We start from the raw sequence: 26,619 nt of genomic DNA on the forward strand, positions 1-26,619 counted from the left end.
TATGTATATATGCACAGAAACCTTCACTCTAACATATTATTTTTTATGATTTTCGACGGATGAGTAGATGATGCTACATCTCATTATGACCCATCTATCGAAATTTGGGCATTTTCCCTTGCCTTTATCTCCGAAACAAAGTAGGTGAACCCCCCCCCCCCCCCCTTTTTTTTTTTTTTTTTTTCATTTTTGGAATAAACAAATTATGACCTAATTTCAGGCGAGAAATGAAACAAATTTTAATGTGGGAAGATTTTCGCGCGAACGTCCTTAAAGCAGGCCACCTTGATTGTTTGAAAAAAACACCTTATTTTTGAGTATGGTATTTTGGGAGACAAAGTCCGCTCACTACGTGTCAAATACTTCTGATGGTTTTTGCAGGTGGTGGCGGCGGGGGATTTTATTCCAGCGGAAGAAGTTCAACTAACTTTGGTGGTACAAAGGGAACTGGCGGAGAGGAGGCAAAGGATTTCGCCAGGGAGGAAACGGTGGAAGAGGATACGCAAACACTGCTTTTGGAGGATTTGGAGGAGGTGGTGGGGCTTATGGAGATGGCGGAGGTGGGGCGGGGAGGTGGTGGAGGTTACTCTGGGAGGTAGCGGGGACGAACATAGGCACTCCTGTGGGTTGATGGGTGGAAGGGTATCTTACAATGCGTGCACAAAATCAAAGCGAATGAGTGTTGTTTCAATACGGGTGGGCACTGGTCCGGGTGATAATCACATTTACCTAAAAATAACGAGCAATCAACCATCGCCTGTACAAACTAATTCAAAATCTTCGTATTTCTGCTGCGTCGTGTTTTATTTTTGTTTTCTTGACTAAAAGACGACTTGTTTTTAAGTTGGGTGTGAATGACGGACGATGCATGCGTGAGCAACGTACGCATGCGCGAACTAACTTGTCGCTGATCAGTGCCTCTCTATCTGTCCCTTTTAAACTTCCATGTTGATTTAAAAAAACTAAAGCTAAATACATTGTTAACGCAGACTGGGTGCGAAGAATAAAGAACTTAATGAACCTGGGGTTTTTTGTCTAGATAATCTTTCAAATTGCCAGACTGGCATAAAAGGAATGTATGCAAGTCAGTAAGGAGGATTGACATTCAAGTCTGGGGAACTGAAAGGGATATACTATTAACAATATGTGCTTATCCAGAACGCTACTAAGTGTGCGTATGTTGCTTTGTACTTATGCTGCGTTGGCTGATGGAAACTCCTGGAGTTTAAAAAAGTTCAACTAACTTTGGTGGTACAAAGGGAACTGGCGGAGAAGGAGGCAAAGGATTTCTTCAGGGAGGAGAACGGTGGCAGAGGATACCAAAACAAACGTTTTTGGAGGATTTGGAGGAGGGGGTGGTGGGCTTATGGAGCTGGCGGGGTGGTGCGGCAGGTGGTGGGGGTTACTCTGGGGGAGGTAGCGGGGACAACATACAAAACTCCTGTGGGGGAGGGGGAGGATCTTACAATGCTGGCAAAAACCAAGCAAATGAGTGTTGTTTCAATACGGGTGGGCACGGTCGGGTAATAATCACATTTACCTAAAAATAAACGAGCTCAAGCATCGCCTACACTAATTCAAAATCTTCGTATTTCTGCTGTCGGTTTGATTTTGTTTCTTTGACTAAAAGACAACTGTTTTTGAGGTTGGTTTTGAATGACGACGATGCATGCGTGAGCAACGCACTCATGCGCACTAACTTGTCGCTGATCAGTGCCCTTTATCTGACCCTTTTAACTCCCAAGGGTGAATAAAAAAAAACTTTCTTCTCACAAGCTAAATACATTGTTAAGCAGACTGGTGGCGAAAATAAAGAAATTAATGACCTGGGGTTTTTTGTCTAGATAATCTTCAAATTGCCATAACTGGCATAAAAAGGAATGTATGGCAGTCAGTAAGGAGGATTGACATTGAAGTCTTGGGAGTGAAAGAGATATACTATCAACAAGAGGTGCTGATCAAGACCATACTAAGTGTGCGTATGTTGCTTTGTACTTATGCTTGCGTTGCTGGTGGAAACTCCGGAGTTTAAAATGCACTATGATTAAAAAATCACTTCCTTTTTTTCCTTCAGATTTTGAAAGTGTGATTGCTTAACACTTGACTGGCAACACTTCGAGCTTTGATTTTTATTCCAAGGCGGTTTACTTTGAGTGTAAGTTTTGGAGTTCACGGTCGCCCATTACTCACGTTCCAAACTGACCGATTGGACCACCCCAGAGGGTTGGATCTAGGGAAAAGTGACGTCACCAGCTTAAAATTTCAGCCTGTAAACGCAGCTTATTATATGTGCAAAACACGAGTTTTAAAAGCCTGAAAGCCCGAAACTCCCGTGTTGCATATTAATTCAGCCGCGTACACACACATTGCGTTCTTAAACTATTGAGTCTTTGACGTCATTCTCTCAAGATTTTAAAGTTAGTGATATAATGGCGGACCATTAAATAGGAAAATTGCACTTAAAATAAACACGTATCTTTTTTTAAATCAAGCCTTAAAATTAGGGTCACTTACTGTTTAGTCAAGATAGTTTTGAAATCCAAAGAAAAATAAAAATTGATTTTTTGGTCGTAGTAGCACTTTAAGACAAGGCGAAGCAATTTTCCCTTTGTAAACGAGCGATGCCATTTGGACACTACCGAAACAACGCCTTCATCTTGGGAATTCTAAAGTATTTTTTTAAATCAAGCTAACCCCAACAATTTATTGAAAGCTAACCGAATAAAAGGTTTGGTTACTAAGAAATGGCATCGACCGTCAAAAATGGAATCGCTTGTTTACGAAAGGGAAATTAGCCAACGTCACGAATTTGCATATTTAGTGGGTAAAAACAATAGCTTTGCATGCCCCTGCACGTGCGTGCGTTTTTTTCACTTTTGTCCATTTGCCGTTTGCCGTCGTCAGCAAACAAACAACGTGAAATAGCCAAGTTTTTGGTTTTATGAAGAACGTCAGCACTTGAGGGATAAATTTTCATTTTCTCTCCTAAAATGGAGTGCCGTTCCGACTGGTGTCATCTTTGAGGAATTACCACACCCTTGTCATATTAAAACGTTGAAATAGTCACGAAGCGATTACGTCCTCCACAGAACTTAAATTTGGTCATTTCAGGTCGTCATTTAGGAAAGAAATGTACCCAAAATGTAAAAACGCACGTGCAGAGCCAGAGCCATTGTTTTTGCTCACTAAACCTATTGTTTTGTAGCGTCGTCGTTGCCGTCGGCGTCGTCGTTTCGCAATCTTCCTAAAGGAGCTTAAGCAACGACGACGGCGACGGGCGATGGCAACGAGAACGTCATCTCAAAATATAAATTCACGTTATTGTAATCACTTCGTGACTATTTCAAACTTTTTAATATGACATGGGTGTGGTAGTCCCTCAAAAATTACACTGGTCGGAGCGGCGGTTACTTTAGGGAAGAAAATGAAAATTTATCCTCAAGTGCTAACGTAGTCTCATAAAATCTCAAACTTGGCTATTTCACGTTGTTGTTTTGCTCACACGACGACAAAGAAATGGACAAAAGTGAAAAATGCACGTGCAAGGCGTGCAAAGCTATTGTTTTTGCCCACTAAATATGCAAATTTGTGACGTTCTCGTTGCCGTCGCCGTTGTCATTAGGGGAGCTTTAGCAGTGACGACGGCAGTGGCAACGAGAACGTCATGTAAAAACATAAATTCCCGTTATTGCGATCACTTCGCGACTATTCCGAACTTTTTAATATGACAAAGGTGTGGCAGTCCTTCAGAAATGAAACCGTTACGAGCGGCGGTTAATTTAGGAGAGGAAAAATGAAAATTTATGTCCAAGTGCTGACGTTCTACATAACACCTCAAACTTGGTTATTTCACGTTGTAGTTTTGCTGACGACGGCAAAGAGAAATTAAACAAAAGGAAAAAACGCATGTGCAGGGCGTGCAAAGCTACTGCTTTTGCCTACTGAATATGCAAATTTGTAACGTTATCGTTACCGTCGCCGTTGTCGTTGTTGTCCTATTGCTAAAGCTCCCTAAAGCCTTACTAGCTCTTACTGATTAAAAGAATGAGGTTGTCTGAGGGCAGATAAGGGATCTACCAGATAAACTATTCGGTTCAGTTTTAACTGACCCAGCATTGATGAGTAATTTCAAGTATGATAAATACATTTACTCTGAATTACTGGGACATGGCAAAGCAGAAATCCCAGACCCTCTTTATAGGCTGCGGGTCTAAAAAAATAGGTCACAAGTCAGTGCACAGGTCACCGTGCTACAGATAAATAAACAACACCAAAAGTGTCTAGTAGCCCTAATCACTCCAAACAAAATGTTGTTTCAGGTTTGGTGTGGAAACGCTTGGAACATTTGTGCACCAGTAGACCAAGGACTTCCAGTTCTGACCTGTGAAATGTGACCCGTGTTTTCAGATCCGGCCTTTTATAGAGAAATCTTTGTTTAGAGTTTACCTAATGGTTGCGGTCGCACTTGAAACAAACACAGTGTAACACTAGTGTAGACACCACTTTAGTGTCAACTCTCGAATGTAACCGCAGCCTTGCTGGTGTTTTTGAATCCCAAGAGGAACACTGAACAATAGAACTTGATGTTACACCAGTGTTCACTCCCTAGTGCGACCGCAACCAATGTGTGTATAGATTATACCACAGTTCGACGTCAGGGGGTTGTGGAGGTACGTTTTTGTAGTCAGAGGAACGAGCACTGACATTTTTGATAGTAGCTGAAGGGGGAGGGGGGCGTAAAAGCTGTGACTTTAAGGCATTCAGAATGTGATGCAAACACAGCAACAACAGGCAAAACTGGGTTCCAGTCTTTGTCAGGAGGAAGTGGTGGACACGGTACCCAGGCTTCAGACGATAGCAATATATTGCTTGAGGTTACACTTGGGTTTTCCTGTAGTGAAAAGGCCAAGTAAACGTTAAGGCCCTTTAAGCACAGCAAACGTGCGTCAAAAAAGCAGTCTCAAAGTAGATAGATAGTTCGTTATGAGCCGCCACTTTGAAAGCACAGCCGGGAAAGGATTGGAACGAGTTCATACTACTCTCCTCTCCCTGGGTATATATTTTTACTTGCCCCACTTCCTCTGTTATTCTCGTTATCCAAGATGTTGTTCGATATTTCCCCAGTCTCGATTCTTACCAAAATACGCCCGCTTCGTTGGCTATGATTTAACATGTATGTTCAACTCTACAGAGAGCAATAAACTATTGAAAGGAAAAATCTAAGATTTCAGTGATAATAGATAGTTCTGTATAATTCCCATCAGACACAACTCACTCAATGGGCAACTTCAGAAAGTGTTGTTTAATTTTGAAATGAAGGCGATGTTACAAATAATTCCCATGATACTGCTATGCAACGTCTGCCTCCAAGAAAAGTGTTTTTCCTTTACAGTTTATGGAGTTGGAAGTTGCAATTCAAACGGTCGCCTTCTTCTTGAACTTTGCACAGAAATGGAGCTCACAATTACCAACACGTGGTTTCAGCTTCCCAACATTCAGAAAACAACCTGGATGCATCCCAGATCTAAAAGATGGCATTTGTTGGATTATGTTTTAGTGCGCAAAAGAGACATTCGGGATATCGTTCTAACTCGTGTAATGCGAGGAGCTGAGTGCAAACACCGGCCATCGATTAGTAGTACGTTGTATAGTTTATCTGCATGTAAAACCACCTGTTAGGAAACGATCTTTTAAACTTCCAAAGAAATTAAATGTTAAGGTACTTAAAGATCCGACTATTTCAGATAAACTTCAGCAAGAAATGCAGAAGAAATTGAGTGAAGAGCTACTTTCACTAAACAGTGACATCACTACGGGTTGGACCAACTTTCGGGACAACGTATACGATGTCGCTCTAACCGTGCTTGGACCAGCAAAGCGAGAACAGCCATGTTGTATTATTAGCCGTCTAAGTGTTTTGTAGTTGTGGACGTTTCGTGACTTGTTGTATACATGTTGGACTCACCTATGGACATTCTATGTCTTATCACATGATGCACTGAGTTAGAACCTCAAGCTGGGTAGCCATGTTGGCTTTTTACATTAAAGTCAAGAGTTTTGGTCTTTCCATCTTAGTTTCTCGTGCATCGTTTATCGACAAAACTACAACATGGTGACCCCGACGTCCGAATCACACTTCTGAGATACTTCAAAGCATTTACAAAGCAATGGAAGGGCCATGAGCATCATCTTGATTCTAACTTGAGCGCGACAAAATTTGCATCAAGTTGCTGCAACAAAAAAATCGCTTTAACATAGACCATTCTGCGGAGACGGCGGGCCATTTTGAAATCCATTTTTTCAAATAGCTATTATGGGATTTTAAGGGGCAAATACATACTAATTTGCCCCCTTAGAATTCCATAATAGCTATTTAAGGACGTTCGCGCCCATTGCTACTGCGCATCTTTTCGCACATGTCACGCACACGTCATTCATCGTAGACCACGCAGGTAAACACGATGCTAAAGGCGCAAAATTTTCCAGAAGAATGGAACATTAAAGTATGTGGCATCATGGGATAGCTGTGGACCCAGGTCTTCTTGGAAATGTCACGCAATGGCGTGACAGTGCGAATAGACAATCGCTTTGAGAACTTCGCAGCGATTTACTCTCTTGAATGCTCGGTGACCCCCATTTTTCCTTTTCGTAGATCACTTCCTTTCTTGATTTTGTCCATTTTAACAAAAAACAAAAAAAAATCTGTACGTGAGAAGTTACAAATATTTGGCCTTTTATGCTCTCGTGCGACCGAAGTTTTCTTTCTTAGACTAATATGTATCGTTTTTCAAGGTCTATTTCACCTCAGAAAAAGACATCAGCTGCACAAGGTTAATTTAGTTATATTAGTTATATTTGAACTGAGTACGTTTACCTGATCTAAATTTCACTCATGTAGCTTTTTTATTGCTGACAGTTGTAAGCTAAGATCGTCTTAAAGTAACGCAATCTTCTAAAAATACACCTCATGATCTCGAAAACGAGCACGGTGACCCCCCATTTTTTTTGCCTTTTTGGCAAAAGTAGATCATTACCTTTCTGCGTGGCAAGTTTAAAAAAATCTGTACGTGGGAACGTTTTTGGGCGCGAACGTTCTTAAAGCAATGGATTTCAAATGGCTGCCGTATCCGTAAAATGCTCTATGTTTTTCATATATTCATTAATCGATATTTGCCAGTTTCTCCTTGTTGAAAGTAAAATAGATTTGGCAATTGTACACTAAAAAAAATTGACCGAAAGGACTTTTAGAGGGTTGCGAATAGACGTAACAGGGAGCTTAAGTAAGGGGACACCTCTGAGATGCAGAGGTAACAGGAAGTGAGCTGTTTTCCTTTTTAACTTGTCTTCACACAACTACATTTATATCGCTAAGTATCTTTTCTCCATTAGAAATTATTAGTTAAAAAATCTGGGAGACACCTCTCTCCTGGTATGCGAAATGCTCACTTCCGGCTGCCGTCCAACTCTCAGAAAGGTTGCTTGCTTAACGTTGCATCAGACTGGTCAGATAAAAGATAGTACATCGCAACAAAACGTCACTCTCGACGGTCCCTAATAACTAACCATTCTCAGTTGACCAAGAGCATAGGCTCAAAAGTGCAGGCTAGTACTTAACACGGCCAACAAATACTTCGCGCACATGGAACGACCGCTTTTCGCCTCCTTTTTTGGCCTGAAAGTTGTTTTTTTATGTATTCGTCACCAAGTGTCCCACATAAATGTAACGGAACCACTTAAGTCGTATTTTAACCAACCTCGTTCTAGGTCTTTTGAGCCAACTCTTGGGAAGAGAAGCTCTGGGAACAAAGTTAAAGTTAAAAATTGAACAAATTTAGGCATGTCTATTTTCTGTTTGTTTTCCATCCCAAATTTACGCTGCTTTGCTGGATAAGTTTTTCTCTGGGAACGACGGCCTACCCATCTCGTCAATCGATTTGATCTGCCACATTATCACGTGATTTCCAGTCTCCTCTATTCATTTCCCGCCATTTTTTCCTTTCTCAAAAACAGCATTTGCACGAGCAACAGAAGCCATGGCACGTCAAACCGAGTTATCCAAATACTATATCAACATAGACAACTCCCACATCAATACACTTGTTGTTGGAGATGGAAACATCGTAAAATGTAGTCACTCGCCGCTGAACGCTGAAATTTCAACCCCTCCAAAAACCGCTCGAAGAATGACTGCAATCCAAGATGGCGGAGATTCCGAAAACGACGCGGTACAAAACACAAAAACAGTCGAAAATTAAATTTCCGCAACGCAAATTCGGACCAGAAGCCAAAGCAGTCGTGAAATTAGAAAGGGAAGAAGATGAAGACGTGTCCATCATTCCACAGGTCTTTCCAAACATTTCAGAGCAAGGCGATCGAGAGAATACAAGATCTTTTTGAACAAGTTCTTTGTGTTTTTAAACAAGTTGCACCCTGCTCGAGACAGCGGGAACTGGCGACAGTTTTACAAAGTTGCAGAAAGTCTTCTAACGGCAAACGACGGCGACCCACTGATAAAGATCTTAATTACCCTGGAAAAGAGTGTGGTACAAAGCTATCAAAAACAACATTGAGGAGGCCGAAGGAATGGTTTCTCGAAGAATTGCAGACTCTTGAGGAATCGAAAGTGAAAGCGACAGATGTGACCGGGTACCACTTCTTAGTAGCCATGGCGCATTGTCATCTAACAGGGTTTTACCGCCGACTAAACAAGCATGGCAAGGCGGAGAAGAAAACTATCGGTATAGGGGGATCAAAACTCCAACACGCCTTATCTCAAGGCGTTGATGTACTATGAAATGGCCAGCAACTGGACGAAATACATTTCTTCTATTCCAAACGGTCCAGCTCGGGATGAACTTGTCGCTCGTGCTAAAGATTTGATGAAACATTGTATCACTTTGTGCACTGAACTCGATAATGATGCTTCCGTTTACATACGAAAACATCATTTTGGTCTGATAAAACTAGCTTTGATGTCTCAAGGGTGGCGCGCGAGCAAATCCCAACACAAAGATGTATCGATGATGCCAAGAATTGTCTGAAAACAGTGGAAAGAAAGGTATGAGACAGACATTCGTGAAGCCCCAGGTCAAAGAATACAGCTATTCGTTGCAAAGTCAGACCTGGCTTCAGACAGAAAAATTATCAAGTTGCACAAGAGTACTGCGTGAATGCTTTAGCTGTAGCAGAGGAGAGCGGATTTTTACTGGAAATCAAGGGTATAAAAGACAGACTGGAAGACATCTCGACACTTATGGGAAAAAGAGAGAAGGAAAGATCCCTTGGAAATTCACTCATCTGAGGAACGTCATGCAGATTCTTTATCGTCCAGTACTTCTTCATCGAAAAAAGAACTCGCCATGTTCCTCAGGTTGTGTGAAATGGAGATTGTCTGAGGTAATATATCCCCTAATGATTACATACACCCTAATTTTTGGGGCCGAGGCTAAGCGTTTAACTTCTTACAATGTAATTTCTTTTCTTTTGTGATTTGAGTCTTGAAAAACGTTCTTAATATGTTCTTAAAGTTGTGTGGTACACTAAGTTCAACTACAAACTGATTTGCTCTTCAGCGTATCATGCAATAAGAAACCGCACTATTGATGTTAAAAAAAAAAAACCCTTAAGTATTTGAGTGAATTGTCTTGTTGGCCAACAGTTTTTTTCATCTGATAATGCCCTAGTGTCGAGAAAATTTGGATTTTAGTCTATGGAAATAGTGTTTAGACTTGTAAAAAGTTCCATAATCATTATTCATGAAGTGAACCTAAAAAGCAACGGAAACAATACGTCGAGACAACGTGAATGAAACCACCTTCAACATACAACGCATATCGTCTCGATGGGGCAGAAGCAATGTGGTGACTTGTGATACATGTTTAAAAATTTATTTCACATACCTTTTATCCATCTTCAGAACCGCTATTGACACTTTGAGCTTGTACCTGGAATTTAATGATGATAACCCGTAAAAATAATAGTAATAATAAATTACAATAGAGCAGTTTTCAATATTGAGTGCCGTAAAACCAAAACCAAAATAATTACTTTGGCCAATCAAAAAGGTTGGAGACAATCCAGTAAACCAATCAAAACTCGACGTAATTACACGTAGCCGACACAAACCGCGGGAAAATGTGTACGCGCGAGCCACGATTGGTTTTCGTTTCACTTCTTATTGGTTGACAAAATGTTGCAAGAACGTTGAACCACTCGCTGAGTGAAGTAATCATAAACCAAAGTTATTATCTAATTACTTTCGACACTCAATTGAAAACCGCTCTAATGATGGTGTGATACTACTACTACTACTACTACTACTACTACTACTACTACTACTACTACTACTACTACTACTACTACTACTAATAATAATAATAATAATATATTCATATATATTAATAAAATAATTTACTTAAGTCAATAAGACCTGCGGTTTTACATAGGGTTGAGCAGAAATTGGCATTGCTAGGTACAGGAACATACTGTGCTAGATGCCGTCCAATTGCAGTCACGATGACCAGATTGAGCAGCATACAGACCATGCTACAACTACTGTAGTTATTAACACCAAGACAGTGAATTTGGACAATCATAATATTTATATAATACCTATTTATTTGTGTACCATTGCCCCCTCTTAAAAAACAGGTGTGATAAGGCAGGAAAGATCATACACCTTCTTCCAAAATGGTCACCATCTTAGCATTCTTTTGTTTGCTTGCAAATTAGCCCATGTTAACTCGTTCTTTTGATTTTTTAGCTTAAGAACGAGGCAACAAGGGCTAATTTGCAAGCAAACAAAAGAGTACTAAAATGGCGGCCATGTTGGAATAAGGTGAATGGAACGAGAACAGGAGTGGCATACTGCTGACCAGTGGTTGTCTCAACACAGACATGTATGCAGCTCTCTCTAGATGGAAGAGGATTTGTAAGTGGTGGATTCATGTTTGGTCTGTTTTCATTAAATTTTGTTAATGGTCTCTATTGATAAAAAGACAAAATACAAAAACAAGTCACTTAAGCTGTGGGCTCCATTAATAAAAAACACAAATCACAAAAAAAAAGGGTTATGTAAACTGTTTCACATACAAAAAAGTAAAGCTATGATCCTTGCAGTAGTGATTTCAATTTTAGCAATTGCATAGAGAAGCCTGAAAATTTCAGGACTTCAACAGGGTTTGAATTACCCGTGACACCCGCAATAGTTCTGATCATAGCTCAGTTGATTAGAGCATCGCACCAGCATCGCGAGGTCACGGGTTCAAACCCTGTTGAAGTCCTTAACTTTTCAGGCTTCTCTACGCCGCAATTGCTTACAAAAAATTGCATTCATAACTGAAAGGATCATAGCTTCACTTGATTTCATTTCTGCAGTTCAATATATGATTCATCTCATATATCATTTCATAGTAAATTCATCTTTTTTAGCCAGTCATAAAGATGCCCAAAAATTAATTAGCATGTCTAAACTTATATTTTTTACTTACTAATAACAGGATCAAAAACTATTGTCTATAAAACAGCTAAGCACAGAAATTTTTGCTATATCCTAGATATTTTAAACCCACAGGATGCATTAATCGAGTAAGAAGGTAGAGTAAAGTTATTTTTCTTGATAACGTTAGAATTTTTTCCCTATGGGAGGAGATGTACAGGTATCTATAATGTCTAGTAAGTAGAAACGAGAAACAATAACTACAAAAACTATTTTAATAGAACGGTTTTCAATTGAGTGTCGAAAGTAATTCCAGCTTTAAAGAAACACAAATGCAAACAAGCAAAAGATCTTTGTACGTACGTACTACACACTCGGCAAGATTTCCGCACAGGTCCCTACTTCATTATGCATACACTCCTTTGTTTCAAGAAAACAATAGCGATAACAATAGACGTCCTTTGGGAGTGTGGCGCTTTGTTCTTTCTTTTTAGAGGTTTTTTTCTAAGTCTATATAAAAAAAGTCGGTCGAACTTCTGTCTGAAATACGGAAAATCGAACAGTTTTCGTGCCTGCAATCTCGGCACTTTTCCTGCAATTTTTACCCATTTTTCAGTTTTAGAATAAGCGCAAAAAGTGGAGTTCAAGCACTCGTTGAAACTCGTTGTGAATAGGGTTCAGATTCGCAAACATAACAAACAAACCAAATAAAAGTACTGTCATAAGAAATTTAATGGCTACTTGCTCTTTTATCGTGAAATTGTTCTTCCTGACTGCTTAAAAGTTCGCCGAGACACTGCAAAGTGTGATATTTTCTTCCTTTCCTGTATTTAGGATCACGAACGGTGCATTTAGAGGGATTTTGCGATTTATCGCTTTGTAGAGATCGGCAATATGGTCAATGATACTTCCAAGTAAATAGCTTTGGTAGAGATCCATGGATGTTCTCCTACGAGGCATACTTCGTTTCACTCCCCATCATGTCTTTTCAATGCCCTGCTGTGGGCTCGTTTTGTCTGGGTCGACGAAGTTTAGGCGATGGTTAACTGCGGTGAGATGATGTTAGTCCTTGTCTTGTAGGCAGTTGTAAACTTTCCGGCCACAGGTAGCTAGGGCTAATATTTTTTCAAGGAAAGTTTACGGTCAGAAAATTAATATGTGTTCTGGTGGATTGAAGGCTATCCATTGCAGTTTTTCTTGGGCATTGCGAAACAGATCCATCTCCCGATGCGGCACTTTGTCTTTTTGCAACTGACTGCGTTTTCACACAGGTTTTGGACACGGAAGACGAAAGTAAATTGTTTTCTTTGCGCCACTCTATGCACAACTCTGGAAAGGCTATAAAGCAGGGACAATTTCCAAATGATCAAATTCCCCATTGCTGTGACCTTTTACTTCGGTGGCCATCTTGATTATTACAAGACACAAGTTTGCTTCAAAAGAAGGGAAATATGAAACGATTTTAATTGCAATGAACTCGTGCATGAAAGTTTTCCCATGAAAGATGCACCAATCAGACTTTAAGCGTGGTATACTCTTCCACGCAGTGAACTTATAAGTGTGCTGCACGCACGGGGCATGAAGGAAAAGCAGGTCACAGTTCACAGCAATACTGGAAAACCTAAAACTATCACAGGGACTAACCTTAAGCCTAAACAGTGCCTTTAGTCGTAATTAGGGTTACGGTTAGCATTATTAAAGGGATGGGTTGTTTCAAGAGTAGTAAAACAGGGATCTCTTAACGGTAACCTACAAGTGTAAGTTCGATTGTAGGTGCTCGGCGCGGCACGTGTATATAATTACGTATCATTGTTATGTAAATAGTCAGCCAGAATTCAAAATAAATATCATTTTCAAGGTGTGAATTAGCAACTTGACACGTTAGCTCAGTGGTAAAGAACAGGGACAAGTAATCCAGAGTTTTTACAGTGGGTCGGAGTTCAAGGCAAGCTGCGAGTGACATATCATGGGATAAAATGGCAGAAAAAGCCGAGCGGGGTCTGGAAATAAGAACAAGACGAAGGGCTAGAAAGAGGAAAGCTGAGACAAAAACGAGTAACGGTGTGGGCGATGAACGGAAAGAAGAGAGAGAGGGAGGGAGAGAAAAAATGAGATCCGTTTTTATTCATCCCGTAAGTACAAATTACCCATGTATATATTCGGTTCTCTTGGGTATACGTATTGTTCTGCAAAACAATAGCGCGAATGAATAATTAATTTATTCTGCATGCATAATGAAATAGGGACCTGTACGGAAATCATTGCAAGCGTTTTAATTTGTCAGTCATCCGTTGAAACCTCGTCCTGGCCTCACATCATTATAATTATTATCATGTTAAAACATCTAAAAAAGCGTCAACTCTGAATAAAATTAATTAAGAATAAGAGGTTTATTTACGAATAACGTCGCCGTGTGATTTAACAGAGACTTTAAGATCGGAAAGTACTAAAAAACACAGGTCACAGGTCATTTTTTTTACCGATACAGAAAGTATCCTAAACAATCATTACAACTAACCTTAGGCCCGAGGCCCAAACAAACGTTTTACACCTAATGTTAGCATTGGTAAACGGTTAGGGCTGTTTCCGAATTGGTAAAACAATGACCTGTGACTGGTGACCTGTGGCCTGTGTTTTGTGCCTACCCCTTTAAAGCCTGGTTTCTATATGATCTGCAACGGTCTGCGACCATCGCAAGCTGTCTGTCTGCATCCCGTCTTATCGCAGACGATCGTAAACACAGGAGGCAAATGTTTCCATTTAAATCTGAAGCGATCGCAGGGAAAGCGTACCACTAATCGTCTGGGAAGCGAGGAGAGAGAGGAGAGCGCACTTACTTCACGTCTGATTGGACGTGTTTCAAGGCGAACGATAGTGTGTCGCCGATAGGACACAGATCATCTCAGACACACGTTTCAATTAATTATTTAATTAAAAATTGTCTTAGTCGGAAGTGTCTTAATGGTCGGGAAAGTAGAACTAGATTCAACTTTCCCGGTCATCCAGACCGTATGCTGCAGATCGCCTCAGACGCCGGGAGGCACATGTTTCCATATGTCTGCAACGTGGCGCAGACCTATCGGCGATCGTGTCGCAGACCGATCGTAGACCGTTGCAGATCATATGGAAACCAGGCTCTAAATCTACAACGGCGACGTCGACGACATTAGGGACCTTTAGAGCGGAGGACGAGGACGAGTAGGAGTTTTCCGTACTGAGCACGCGCACTTCGAAAAATATTGACCTCCAAACCCAATGCGCATGCCCAGTACGGAAACTCGTCCTCGTAGTCGTCCTGGTCCTCCGATCTAAATGTCCCTAATGTCATCTCAAAATACAACTTTGTACCGTCGTATTCTTGGTTTGCATCCACGTGATGAGACGGCCACATTTTTTGCACAAAACAATAGAAAATGACCCCACAAGTTTTGCAAAATAATAGAGTCAAATTCCCAAAATACATTTTACTGCGTTGTTCTGTACATCAACATGGCAGCCGTGACGTTAGATGCAAACCATCAATTCCATCTTTTCCACGTCGTACAAAGTGGGTGAAGTATCCTAAAAATAAATTGGGTTCGAGCTGTTTCAGAGTAAAAATAGAAGATGGGAGGTATGCTCACGCGCACGTGCGTTGTCGTCAAAACGTCAGATTTAGTGATTTCACGTCGTTGTATCGGGAAATACCACAAAAATATGTGCAAAAATGAGTGTCGCACGTGCAGCACGATTACTTTTCCACGTGCACTATAAACCAATGAAGGGGCGCTTTCCATTTGTTAAAAAAAACCCGGTTTTTTTCCGCTGGGAAAACAAATGGAACGGCTGACACCGACGGAAATTTTCCGGAAAAAATGGACAACCTGCGAAGGTTGTCTCTCTTTTTCCACTTTTACCGAAACGATCGGAATTTTCTAGACCAATTGCTTGCATCACTAGAAGAACTAGGCTCCGATGCGAGAATTACATCACTTCACTTGGCGGGCATTGGCCGCCACATTTATTTGTACCAGACCCTTGCGACATTCGGAAGGCACGGCTAGTTCTATTTTATTTCTCATTTCTTTGGTAGGCAAGACATCCAGTACCATCTGTCAAAAATTTCGTTTAAATGGTAAGCGCCCGTGCCATTGCAGTAGCCCTCAACGTTTTCTAGGGTGCGTTCGATTGACCGTATTCTGGAATAGGAATACATGGAGGCGTCGGAAGTTAGAAATCCTTCGTTTTTACGGAAACCGGATTTACATTAAAATTGTCAAACACCTGCTAAAATGATACTTTAAACTTATCTTTATTATCCTTGTTGCTTCAAAACGTCAGACATACCGTTTAAATCATCACTCAACATATTTTTATTCCGGACCCTAAAGTCTCTTATGGACGAATGAACGTTCAAGACTACAAGACTGCACATTGGGGAGTTAGCCCAGAGCGGTGGTCATCATTAGCTTGTCCCGTGCCTGTTTTCCACTCTCATCAAATTCAACTCCCCATGCACTATTTACCCTTGAGTGCCAACAAAATGTCTCGTCAATGGTAATTTTGTCATTCATTTTGTAGGCGCGAATGTTTATTCAGAGATACTGTTAATTGGTTACCGTTAAAATTAAGAGGAAAATAGTCAAACCTTATTAACAAATTGGTAAAAAATTTAGTAAAATAACTTAAGTGCTTTTAAGATACTCCTGAGCATTTACGACGTATATTTAAGTTTGCGCTCTGCCCTTCGATTAACAAGCAGCTCGACACTTCTCCGTTTTGAAACTTAACTTTTTCCATAAACTACTCCAAGACCTTGAAGACTGAAGGAAACAACTATATACAAACGAAACGAAATGATAATCCGTGAAAAATGCCTCCCACTGAATCTATTCTGTATTCGATCGAAATCGAAAACTAAATTGACAAACGAAAGAACTTGAATAATTATTAGCTGCCTTTATAGTGAATGATATTAGAAAGTTAATCACTTAATACCCAATTTTCTCAACTGAGGCGACACTGATCTACATGAACGATGAACGAAAAAAAGTTCCAAGAAATAATGGGTTTTCTTGTGAACACTTACAGGGAAGGAGGAGAGGGCTGAGAGATAGGGGACTGGGGGGGGGGGGGGGCACTTTTTTCCTATGGTGTTGTTTCCTCCTAAACCCGTTTTCCCCTCCCCTCACATTTCCGTCACATTTTCCATTTCCTCCCCCCCCCCCCCCCCCACTTTCAAACGTGCTTCGCGGCCCCTGACTTAGCGCTCATTCTTTGGAAACTGAAAAATCTCGCATCATCTTTCAACGGAAAAACACGCCTACATAAAGCTTAATCCTTTACAAATATTTCACCTTGAATGAAAAAAAAAATATTATAACTTCACTTTGAACAAAGCTGTGAACAAGATTTTTCGTCAACTATATTTTAAGTTAAATTTCACATGCATACATACGTACATACAAGCATAAATACTGACATTGATAGCCCCCTGTAGGGGTTTTTCAGGGTCAATTACATGCACACAAAAAAAACAGAAAAAACAACAACAACAACAACAACAACAACAAAGACAACAACATCCATAGGCAAACCAGTTGACTACTTATAAGCGCAGGCCAGAATGGAACAAGGGACTACCAGGATCAAATTCAACCAGTGAGCAAAATGGGGACTTGAACCCGAGATCTCCGGATCACAATAATTATTAATTATCAAGGCAAGTGCCCTAATTATAACCACTGGGCCAAACCGCCTCATTTTACTCTCGTTTATCACTTTCTCATCTTTTGTTAAATAAAATTCAGCATCATTGTTTACGAACATCTGGAGCCTTTCCAACCTCATCACTGCTAAGGCAAATAAAGTTCTGCAAATGACACCTGCTAAGAGAGATTTGCTGTGATCAATAAAAGACATCTGTTTTAACGAGGAACATATTAGTTTATGTCCAAGCGATAGAGTGCAGGCTTTCTTAAAGAGCGAAAAACGAGGTATGTAAAATCGTTTAAAACAAAACCAAATGTTAAGATTAAATACACGAGAAAAAATACTGCATCCATAATTACGGACCCTGGAATTTGTATCGAAGAGGTTTCATTAAGCCAACAAGGTTAGTAAGGCCGTCCGCTTTTGTCTTTGTTAACAGTTGTCCGAACGACCCCATATTTTTTTAGTTTTAAAAAACAAAAAAAAGTGATCAGAGGAAAGGTATTGGCTTAGTGAAAACATTTAACTAGTTTATCCGGAAATATAAACATTTTTGCCCATACAGCTTTCAATTCAGTTTCAACTACAACCCCGGAGTAACGTGACACCCCTTCCCTAGACGAGGCTTTCTGTCTACGTGGGACGAATTTATGTTAACTGTTTCTATTCCCAGCCTATCGATTCTTCATGCAACTCGGAACTGTTTTTTTCAGATTGGTTCTTGGTTTCTTGTTGTTTTTCTTTACTCCGTCCGACCGACCCTTTGTTAGGGAATGCATTCGAAAGGTAAACGGAGAAAAAATCTCGAACTCCTAGATGAAGATTTAAGGCCTAAAAAATACACGAGCCGAAAGTGCTGCTTTTTTCGTGACAGATGCAATTCGTTAGGTTTCTCTATTTTCCTGACATGAGCAAAAATAAACCAAAATCCTGTGCTGCAATACCCAAGTGCTTAAAAAACTCTGTGGAATTAGCACGTTTTTTTTTGTACAGAGCAGTAGAGAATGTAGTTACTGATCTTTTGGTGGCTCATGGATGAGGAGGTGAAAATTTAGAGTAACTAGCTCCCGTTTTAATACTTAAATAGTGGTCAGGAAGTGTATTGAAGATGAATGGTAAAATAATTAATAACACTGATAAAATACAAAACACCGCTCACCTGATACTAAAAAAATAGCAACGTCCTGCGTCCATCGAAATAGTCCGACTTAAATTACCCTCAAAAACCACTAGAGGCCACCGTCAACGTCACTTTGAAACTGAACGCCACTTCGGAATATAACTTATCACTATCATATTAAGAACGTCGCGATTTGGTCCATCTTGTTCACGTCACACAAAATGGGCGAATTATCCTGCGAAGGCCGAAAATCGGAAAATGAACGGTTTCATTGTAGCATGCTCATGCATGCTCATGATCACGTTGTCGTCGAAACCTGAAATGTAGTCATTTCACGTTGTTTTGTGGATTACGTCAAAGAAATGTACTAAAAAGCGTGCCGCTCGTGCAGCACCGCGATTATTTTCCCCCTCTTTTAACCAATGACGTCTCCTCTTTTGTGAAGTTACCGTTGCAAAAAAAACTCTCAATCTGTATTTACTTGGTCGTGGCACTGCTAAATGGACTGAATGCAGATTATCTCGATTTATATTTAGGCGAAGAAAGATATTTTCTTCTATTCACACTCATTCAAACAAACCTTCGAAGCGTAAAATATAGCTCAATTAAAGGTGAGAGAGAATAGGGACTTTAAGGATCTACGACACCGACGTGGACGAAAACGCCACCTTAAAAAAAATATAACCATTCACGTTTCGTAAGTCTTTCCCGATTATTGCATCTCCCTTATTATAGGAAATTAACTCTTCATGAAATTAACGTGAATTTGAATACTTCGAGTTAATTTCATCAGTTATTGAGAAGCAAAATTCCTTTCAAATCGCGTTGATTAAAGTCGAGTCAAATTCGCATAAGACAAACGACTAACAAAGACAACGTGGGGATAAGGCGTTGTAGAGTAAGTCTTTCCACATGCCTGGTCTGGGCCTGTCAGTTCTGTCCAATGGAAAGCGCTTTTAGTCCGTTATGTCACCATGACGACGCAAAACTCGTTGGCTCTGTCGAAGCTAGAGCTATCGTCAGCTAGCAAATTTTTCTTCGTACGTTTGCCGAATAAAACCAAATTTTCGAAAATATATATCAGCATTTTCATTTCAGTCCCTTTCTGTAAGTTTACCAAGATCCACTGTTTCGCTGGATTGGAGACGCAATTTGAAGGTTATTTCCAAAATTCGCTTTACAGGTACTGGAAAATTGATCCATTTGGTCAACATTTACAAAAGCAGGTTTTGAGGAAGTAGAAGATATTGAGTGCATCACCTGGTAAGAAGGGAATTGCATTAAAACATGTACACTTCCAATTGTAAAAAAAACTGGCCCATGCACAGACGCAAAACTGCCTATAACGTGGCCGAAAGAGGCCTGAAAATTGGCCTTTAGACACCTGACAAGGAAGTGCTTTTTGACAGAGAAAAGCCCTGGGAACGAGACTGAAGGAAGCGCAGCCTTTTTTAAGAAGATATAAGACACTCTTGTCTTTTCGAATAAGGGACGATAAATTGCGGACTGCGATTCGGAAAAATTGTTTGAGCAATAATATTAGTTAATTAAATGTCCACTCTTTCATCAATTGCTCTACATGATTGACAACAGCAACAAAGGACGTTAGTAATTGATTATTCCAGGGCAAAACATTTTATTTCCTCATAAAAACATTGTCACCAGAAAATTAAGAACGTGAAAACGGGATGTAGACATTAATATTCCACGAAATTATTACCTAAAGAACCATTAATTAAGCAAAATCATTTTTTACAGTTAGATAGAGCTTTTCCTTTATCCTAACGAAACAATCTTCAAAAGCTAAATTCCAATCAAATTAATTAAAAAATATCCTTCAATCACTCTTGACCAGATATTAGTTAAACATTTGACAATTGCAACAATGCTGCAATTCAACATGCAGTTCAGTTCAATGCAACATTGAAAATTTGAGAGCTTTTCCTTTATCCAAACAAAATTCGACAGTACAGTACACCATTTTTCATTGGCTACTAAAAAAAGGTTGCGGCAATGCAATCTACGCTCCGATTGGCTTATTTCGCGGGGCACTTAATGAAGGTTTTTGTTTTTCACAAGCTCATGTGCTGTTTTGATAAATGTCAGTTGTGCGGAGGAAAGTTTTTGTTTTTTTCCGACGCCGGAAAAGCTTTACAGTTGAGGAAAAATTTTTTAAAAAATTTGCGACGTTTGTGTAAATGGTACCGACGAAAGCCCCACGTACCCTGCCACTCGAATAAAGTTCTGCGTAGCTTGCTACGCGGTACGCAGAAACTAATAAAATTCAAGTTGAAGTATGTAATTTATTCAAAACAGTGTTTCTCGTTCTTAAAGCGTGACTCGCGAATTAAGTAGTGATCAATTGTGAATTTTACGGTTAGATTAACTACATTTTTCACGAGATCGTGTCAAGAAAATGGCACTCGTTGCAGTGATTAGGTCTAAGCACTCTTTAACATTTTCGCTTTCAATTTACGGTTTGGCTAACTACACTTTTCACAAGATTGTGTGAAGAAGAAAATAGCACTCGTCGTTTACTGATTACGCCAAAGCGTTAGTTTTCAGTGATTAGGCCTAAACCCTCTTTAACATTGTAGCTTTCAATTTACAGTTTGGCTGGCTAACTACACTTTGCACGAGATCGTGAAGAAAATAGCACTCGTTTTATTGATTAAGCCTAAGCGCTCGTTTCAGTGATTCTGAGTTGCTCCGACAATTAAACAATCTCGACCGTTCAAAAACAATCGCCTGTAGCGCTTCTTTTTCTGTTTCGGCTTAAGTTTTTAAGGTTTCCTTGTCCTCTACCCAAAAGAATCTCTTCAAGAATACTCTCGAAATCCATGTTTATTCCGAAAAATCACCCAAAATCACAACAGAGAGTACGAACATGCGCAGTGATAGAAAAGCCCGTATTTCGGGCCTCACTGACACTGAGCATGCTCGAAATCGAACTTTACCAGATCTTCCTTCCGTATGACCGTGGAAGATCTGGGTACGAGATTAGAAAGAGAGCCGTTGAGTAAATTTCAGATATATTAATCTCTTCACAACAAAGATTGGCGATAAAAGACGACGTTTCGAAGTCATCTTGGCTTCGTTTTCAAGAGATCCAAAAGGAATTTCGTGATTTACAGACACGTGTGAGTAATTTGAAAGATCTAAAAATTGAACGGGCCATAGAGGTGTGCAATTTGAGAGCTTTCAAAACATCACGGAAAACAAAGTATTGATATTAGCCAACAGCTTCGAAAATATTTCTAATTTTCAATCAACGCGAAACTTCAACAGCTATCAACTGACAAATTTAAAGTGGTTATAAGTCACACACGCCCCTCAACGACATTTTTTCGTATTTCGAAAATAACATTGAGGTGGACGTCATTTAAATGTTTCCATGCCAACATTTCTGTTCCCTCTGCGGCAGTTGAATTCGTCCTAGAAACCTTTGGTTGACGTCCACCTAAATTTTACTTTCCAAATATGAAAAAAATGTCGTGACGTGTGACTGATAACTCCTGTAAAATACCAGGAAAAAAAACTCAAGTTATACTCTTCTGTGGAACAAAAACACATCTTATTTCCCAAATGGCACAGGAAATAGGCTGAAATGTCGTGTCCTTTTTCTCTAAGTTTTCTTTTGCCTCGTTTAGCCCAGAACGCATACGAGTATTTTGCGCTGAAAAAGGAAAGAACTAAAATCTCCGAATTTGTCTCAAATGCATCGTGTTGTTCCTAGAACCTTTTACTTGAAATTTCACTTATTTATTGGCTTTGAAAGACGAGAAAAGTGGTCATACTTTGATCCACAACTGAGCAATAAAGGGGAATGGGCTCAATACCGGGTTGACGTCACAAACTTCTTTGCATTGAGATAGTTCTTTGACAACACCGATGAAAATTTATCTGTGACGTCAACCCGGTATCAAACCCATTCCCTTTCGGCGGGTCTAAACACAGGTGACATTCCACAGATCACTCGTTTCAGGTCACCTAATTCTCAATTTGGCTAAACCCTAGGCCTAAGGTTGGTTTTTTAGGCCTAGGGTTAGCTAAATTGAGGGTTTTGGGTTTCTTTTCAAAAAACGTAAAAACACTATGACCTGCAACGAGTGGAACTGTGGAATGTGACCCAACCGATTTCCCTTCATCCGATTCGCGTCATGTATCAAAGTATGACCACTTTCCCGTGTTTGCAAAGCCAATAAAAAGTTGAAATTTGATCAAAAATGGTTCTAAAGAGTGGTCAACGTGATGTATTTGGGACGATATCGGCGAGGGGGGAAAGAAAAAAAAAGTGGAACAGTATGTCGAGAGATGATAGGCACTTTAAAGTGCCCACCCTGTGATCAAAAAAAACCACTTCTTTTTTCCATTTCAGATTTTGAAAAGTTGTGTTTTGCTTAACACCCTGACTGGCAAAATTTTGAGCTTTGATTTTTATCCACAAAGGCCGTTAACTTTGAGGTGTAAGTTTTGGGATTTCACGGTCCGCATTACTCACGTTCAAAACGACCGATTGGACCCCAGACGGTTTGATCCAAGGGAAAAGTGACGTCCAGAGGCCTCACTAGCTTAAAATTTCAGCGTTGTGAACCGCAGTCTCATTATATATGCACAAGCGTTGAGTTTAAAAAGGTCTGAAAGACAACACCACAACAAACCCCCGTCGCTTGAATATTAATTCTGCGGGCGTTACCACACGTATTGCATTCTTAAACTAGAGAGCCTTTCTTTGACGTCATTTGTCTCCTCTATCCAGCTCTGTCAAGAACATAATGTTAGTAAACGGCGGACCATCTAAATAGGAAAAATTACAGTTAAAATAAAGAGGATGTCTTTTTGAAATCAAGGCTTTAAAACGTGGGTCACTTATGTGTTTGTTAACATAGTTTGAAATACAAAGAAAAATATGAATTTATTTTTTGGGTCACAGGGGGCACTTTAAGGACTGGTGCCTACTAATTCAAAGGTATTTTTGCGCGGTGTATGGAAATATGCGAGATAACCGGACCGTAACAAGTGTTATTGAAATCCCAAAAGACGTTTGTGGGTAACCACGCATTTTTCAAAGATAACTGATCAGCAATATTTGTTTAAAAAGCTTTTAAAATACCAAAAGGCAATGTATGACGTTCTTTTCCCAATTTGAAGCTTATTAATTTATCTCTGAAAAATGCCAAGGTTACCCCTCCAATTTTCTTTTTGGATACCAAACAGCCACTTGCTTTAATTGTTCAGCTTTCTTCCGAAAGTTTTAGACCGTGCAAAAATTATCCCTGTAATTAGTAAGCACCACCCATAGGAAACCCGAGTATCCCGAGATGCGCCAGAAAACGAATATGCGCCACGCCATAACAATAGTAGGACACCGTCTCCTAAAAAAAGTAGGGGAAACATTTCACACGACATTTCCCGTTTTCAAAGTTCGGACCGCAAACTTCAAAACCGCGGCTTAGCCCTTATAGCGGTTTGCCCGTCTGTGGAAAAATAGACTTTGGCATAAGGTTCGGCATTTGGCTGGAAAAAACGCGCCACTGTTGGATTATTGTTTTTATTTTTAACATGCTTTTAATTCAACTTAGCCGTTGAACGTCCTCAAGACCCTGAAGGATGTGCAAGTGATCAACAAAAATGTGTTGATTCAATAGTTAAAGCATTAAGGAGACATAACTTTTAGGTTTTAAAACGTGATTTCTACAGAATTTTAAGGTGAGAAAAACACTGTGGTAAATCACTTACCACAAGAAGGGTATTCAGCCGTCCATAGACAAAAGTTGAACCGCAGAGACTGCAAAAACTCGACCCGCGAAGGGCCATTGTTCACGTGGACAGTTAGCAATTCTTGGCTTGCACTCACGTGATTTAGACGGAGTTGTTGGTGCCAAATTCGTAAAAGACCTTCAATGTCCCAAGAAAAATCGAAAACAATGGATTATGCAAAACGTTTAAGGGGGGGGGGTTGGGGGGTGGGGGAAGGGGGTGGAGAAGAGGTTTGTATTATGGGATTTGAGGAAAAAGTAGGGAGAATGTTCAGCAACTGCCAAAATGGCCGCCATGACGTAAAGGTTGCAAGAAAAACCTGAAAATAAACAATGACCACAACCAGGGTTTCTTGAGCCTGCGAGATCTGAGCACCCCCAGCAAACCATTGTTTTTAACGAAACAAAACGGTGGTCAAGCAACCATGGTTCTGGTCATTGCTGTCTAAGGTCTTCCCAGCGTGTGCAAGCCAAAGATAGTTAGTCGAGGCTTTCAGTACAATATACAAAATAAAGCGGCTACGACACTTTGAAACTTTTAGCTGAAACTTGTGTGCAAGGGCGCTGCGAAACAAAACTCAGGAGGCACTGCATCGTGTAACATGGTCAGTTTCATGAAACTTTCTGAACTTCCGTAGCGAGACAAGTTTCACGAAAAGTAAAACCGCTTTCCTACTTCTGCAAAACGGTCGCAGCAATAGCAGTGGTGATAAAAACGGGAGTTTCACCGCGTAACACCACTTCCTTAACTGGTCTCTCTCGGTGTTGTTACGCTACGCTGCGTAAGCCAATCAGAAACCGGCTGAGGCCTTGTAAACAACATTTCAAGACCAGTTTCAACGTTCCCGAACGAGGTTTCGACCTTTTATGTTACACGGTGCAACGCCTTGCTGAAACTTTGCAGCTCCGTTCCACATAAGTTTCAGCTAAAAGTTTCAACGTGTAGCAGCGGCTTAAGAGAATTTTTTTTACTTGCCTGAAAAAAAAAACAATGAAGCAAATAGCCTGCCTTCATTGGTCTACGATAACCCATACTTCAATATACATTTCTGTCATGACAGTTTCCATTTTCAAATCGGCATTACGAATTCGTTTTCAGATTTCTCAACACCAACGTTTCAGAGTGCTCGACCCAAAAGGACATGGTACCTCTCTCTGTGTTCGCGACTTTAGTTGCCTTTTGTCAAATTATCACTGTGGCAGAGACTCAGACGTGCCCGGCGACTGGATCGGAGGAGTCCATATTGGGCTGGATGTTGCAGAAGAAACACATCTACAGAACCATGCGCGCCAATATCGGAATACCATGTGCGTTAGTCTGCCGCGAAGATGTTCGATGCCAAAGCCTAAACTTTGTGATGTCTCTGCGCAGGGTGAGTTCAGTAATCGTACCAAAGAAGCCAGACCAGAGGATTTTGTCCCTGATCCAGACCGATATTATTTCAGACGAGACATAAACAGAGGTGAATGGAATACATGATTGACTAAGGAACTCCCACGGCTGTCCCTCTTTCCGATAAAGCCTTGTTTAGATGAGAATTTTTTTATGTGGCAATTTTATATGACAATCACATTTGATGGTGTTGGTAGCACAAAAATAAAAGCTGACAATTCCCTGTTGAGTGGGTCAGCAATGCCTTTGGACAACAGCAAGGCGAGGCTGCCTGGTCGTTTCTGCACTAAGAGGCAAGAATTTGCCACATTTTATGTGACGAATCGTCTACACGAGTAATTTTTCGTATTTGACAATTTTCATTTGTCACAAAAGCTAGAACACGCCAGCTTTTCAGCAAATACATCTGTCACAAAAAAATTGGTCAAATTTCCCCGTCTACACGAGCAGTCAGTCAATGTCATCTCAAACAGTCCTTCTCAGGACTACACTCCCCAGGACGATCGTACTTTACTTAATTATGTATGATATGAATCCTGGGTTCAAACCATTTACGACAAATAGAAATTGTCACATAAAAGTTGCTCGTGTAAACGGGCCATACATTTTGCGAAAAAAAAAAATGCATGGGAAACCATCCATTCGTGTTCTTTGCCTCAAAAGTTCGAAGCCGAAAGCGAAGCTGAAGTTGACGCCGAAGTCGCCGAATTTGAGCTACTAGTCAATCTCTGAGACAAAGCTAAATAAGCCAGTGTCGTAGTCTAACGGTTTGGTTGGAACGAACATGAAACGGACGCTAATGCAGGGGAATCTTTTCACATGCAAATTATTTCCCTGCATTAGTCTCCATTTCATGCTAGATGCAATCTAACCGCGAGGGAAAACGAAACTGGTCCATTAAAGTTAGAGAACTAACGATCCATGTATCTTTCAATTCCAGTCCCCTGGGTTCTATCCCTGAACTGGCAGCCGTGTCTTGCCAAGAAATAAAAGCGAGCGAAGGTCAAGTTGTCAGCGCCAAGTACTGGCTGTCGACTATAAAACCGGGTACGGCGGTATTCGCGTATTGCGACATGAAAACTGAAGGTGGGTTCTGTTGCACTCTCCACGAGCTTTTGTCTTGTTCTCTTCCCCTTTTCCGTATCTGTCCCGCTCTTATTCTCGTCATAAGATTTTTGCTTTTCCTTCCTGTTCCATTTTGTCATCCTCGTTTCTATGC

General features: G+C 40.4%; 1 protein-coding gene and 1 pseudogene across 2 annotated transcripts in view; both read left to right on the forward strand.

The window, feature by feature from the left end:
• Positions 1-26,619, forward strand: part of LOC138003488 (PE-PGRS family protein PE_PGRS26-like) — a 58,991-nt gene that overhangs the window by 18,329 nt on the left and 14,043 nt on the right. Inside the window, exon 1 of one of the 2 annotated variants that reach the window (XM_068849587.1) lies at positions 26,355-26,486. The exons of the other annotated variant lie outside the window; for it this stretch is intronic. Coding sequence (XP_068705688.1) covers positions 26,474-26,486 — 13 coding nt within the window. The 5' untranslated portion in view covers positions 26,355-26,473. Of the gene's footprint in view, positions 1-26,354; positions 26,487-26,619 lie in introns of those variants that run through there. 2 annotated transcript variants of the gene reach the window in all.
• On the forward strand, positions 8,200-9,301 carry LOC138004250 (uncharacterized; annotated as a pseudogene).

Source organism: Montipora foliosa, chromosome 5 (assembly GCF_036669935.1).
Source record: "Montipora foliosa isolate CH-2021 chromosome 5, ASM3666993v2, whole genome shotgun sequence".
Taxonomy (NCBI): domain Eukaryota; kingdom Metazoa; phylum Cnidaria; class Anthozoa; order Scleractinia; family Acroporidae; genus Montipora; species Montipora foliosa.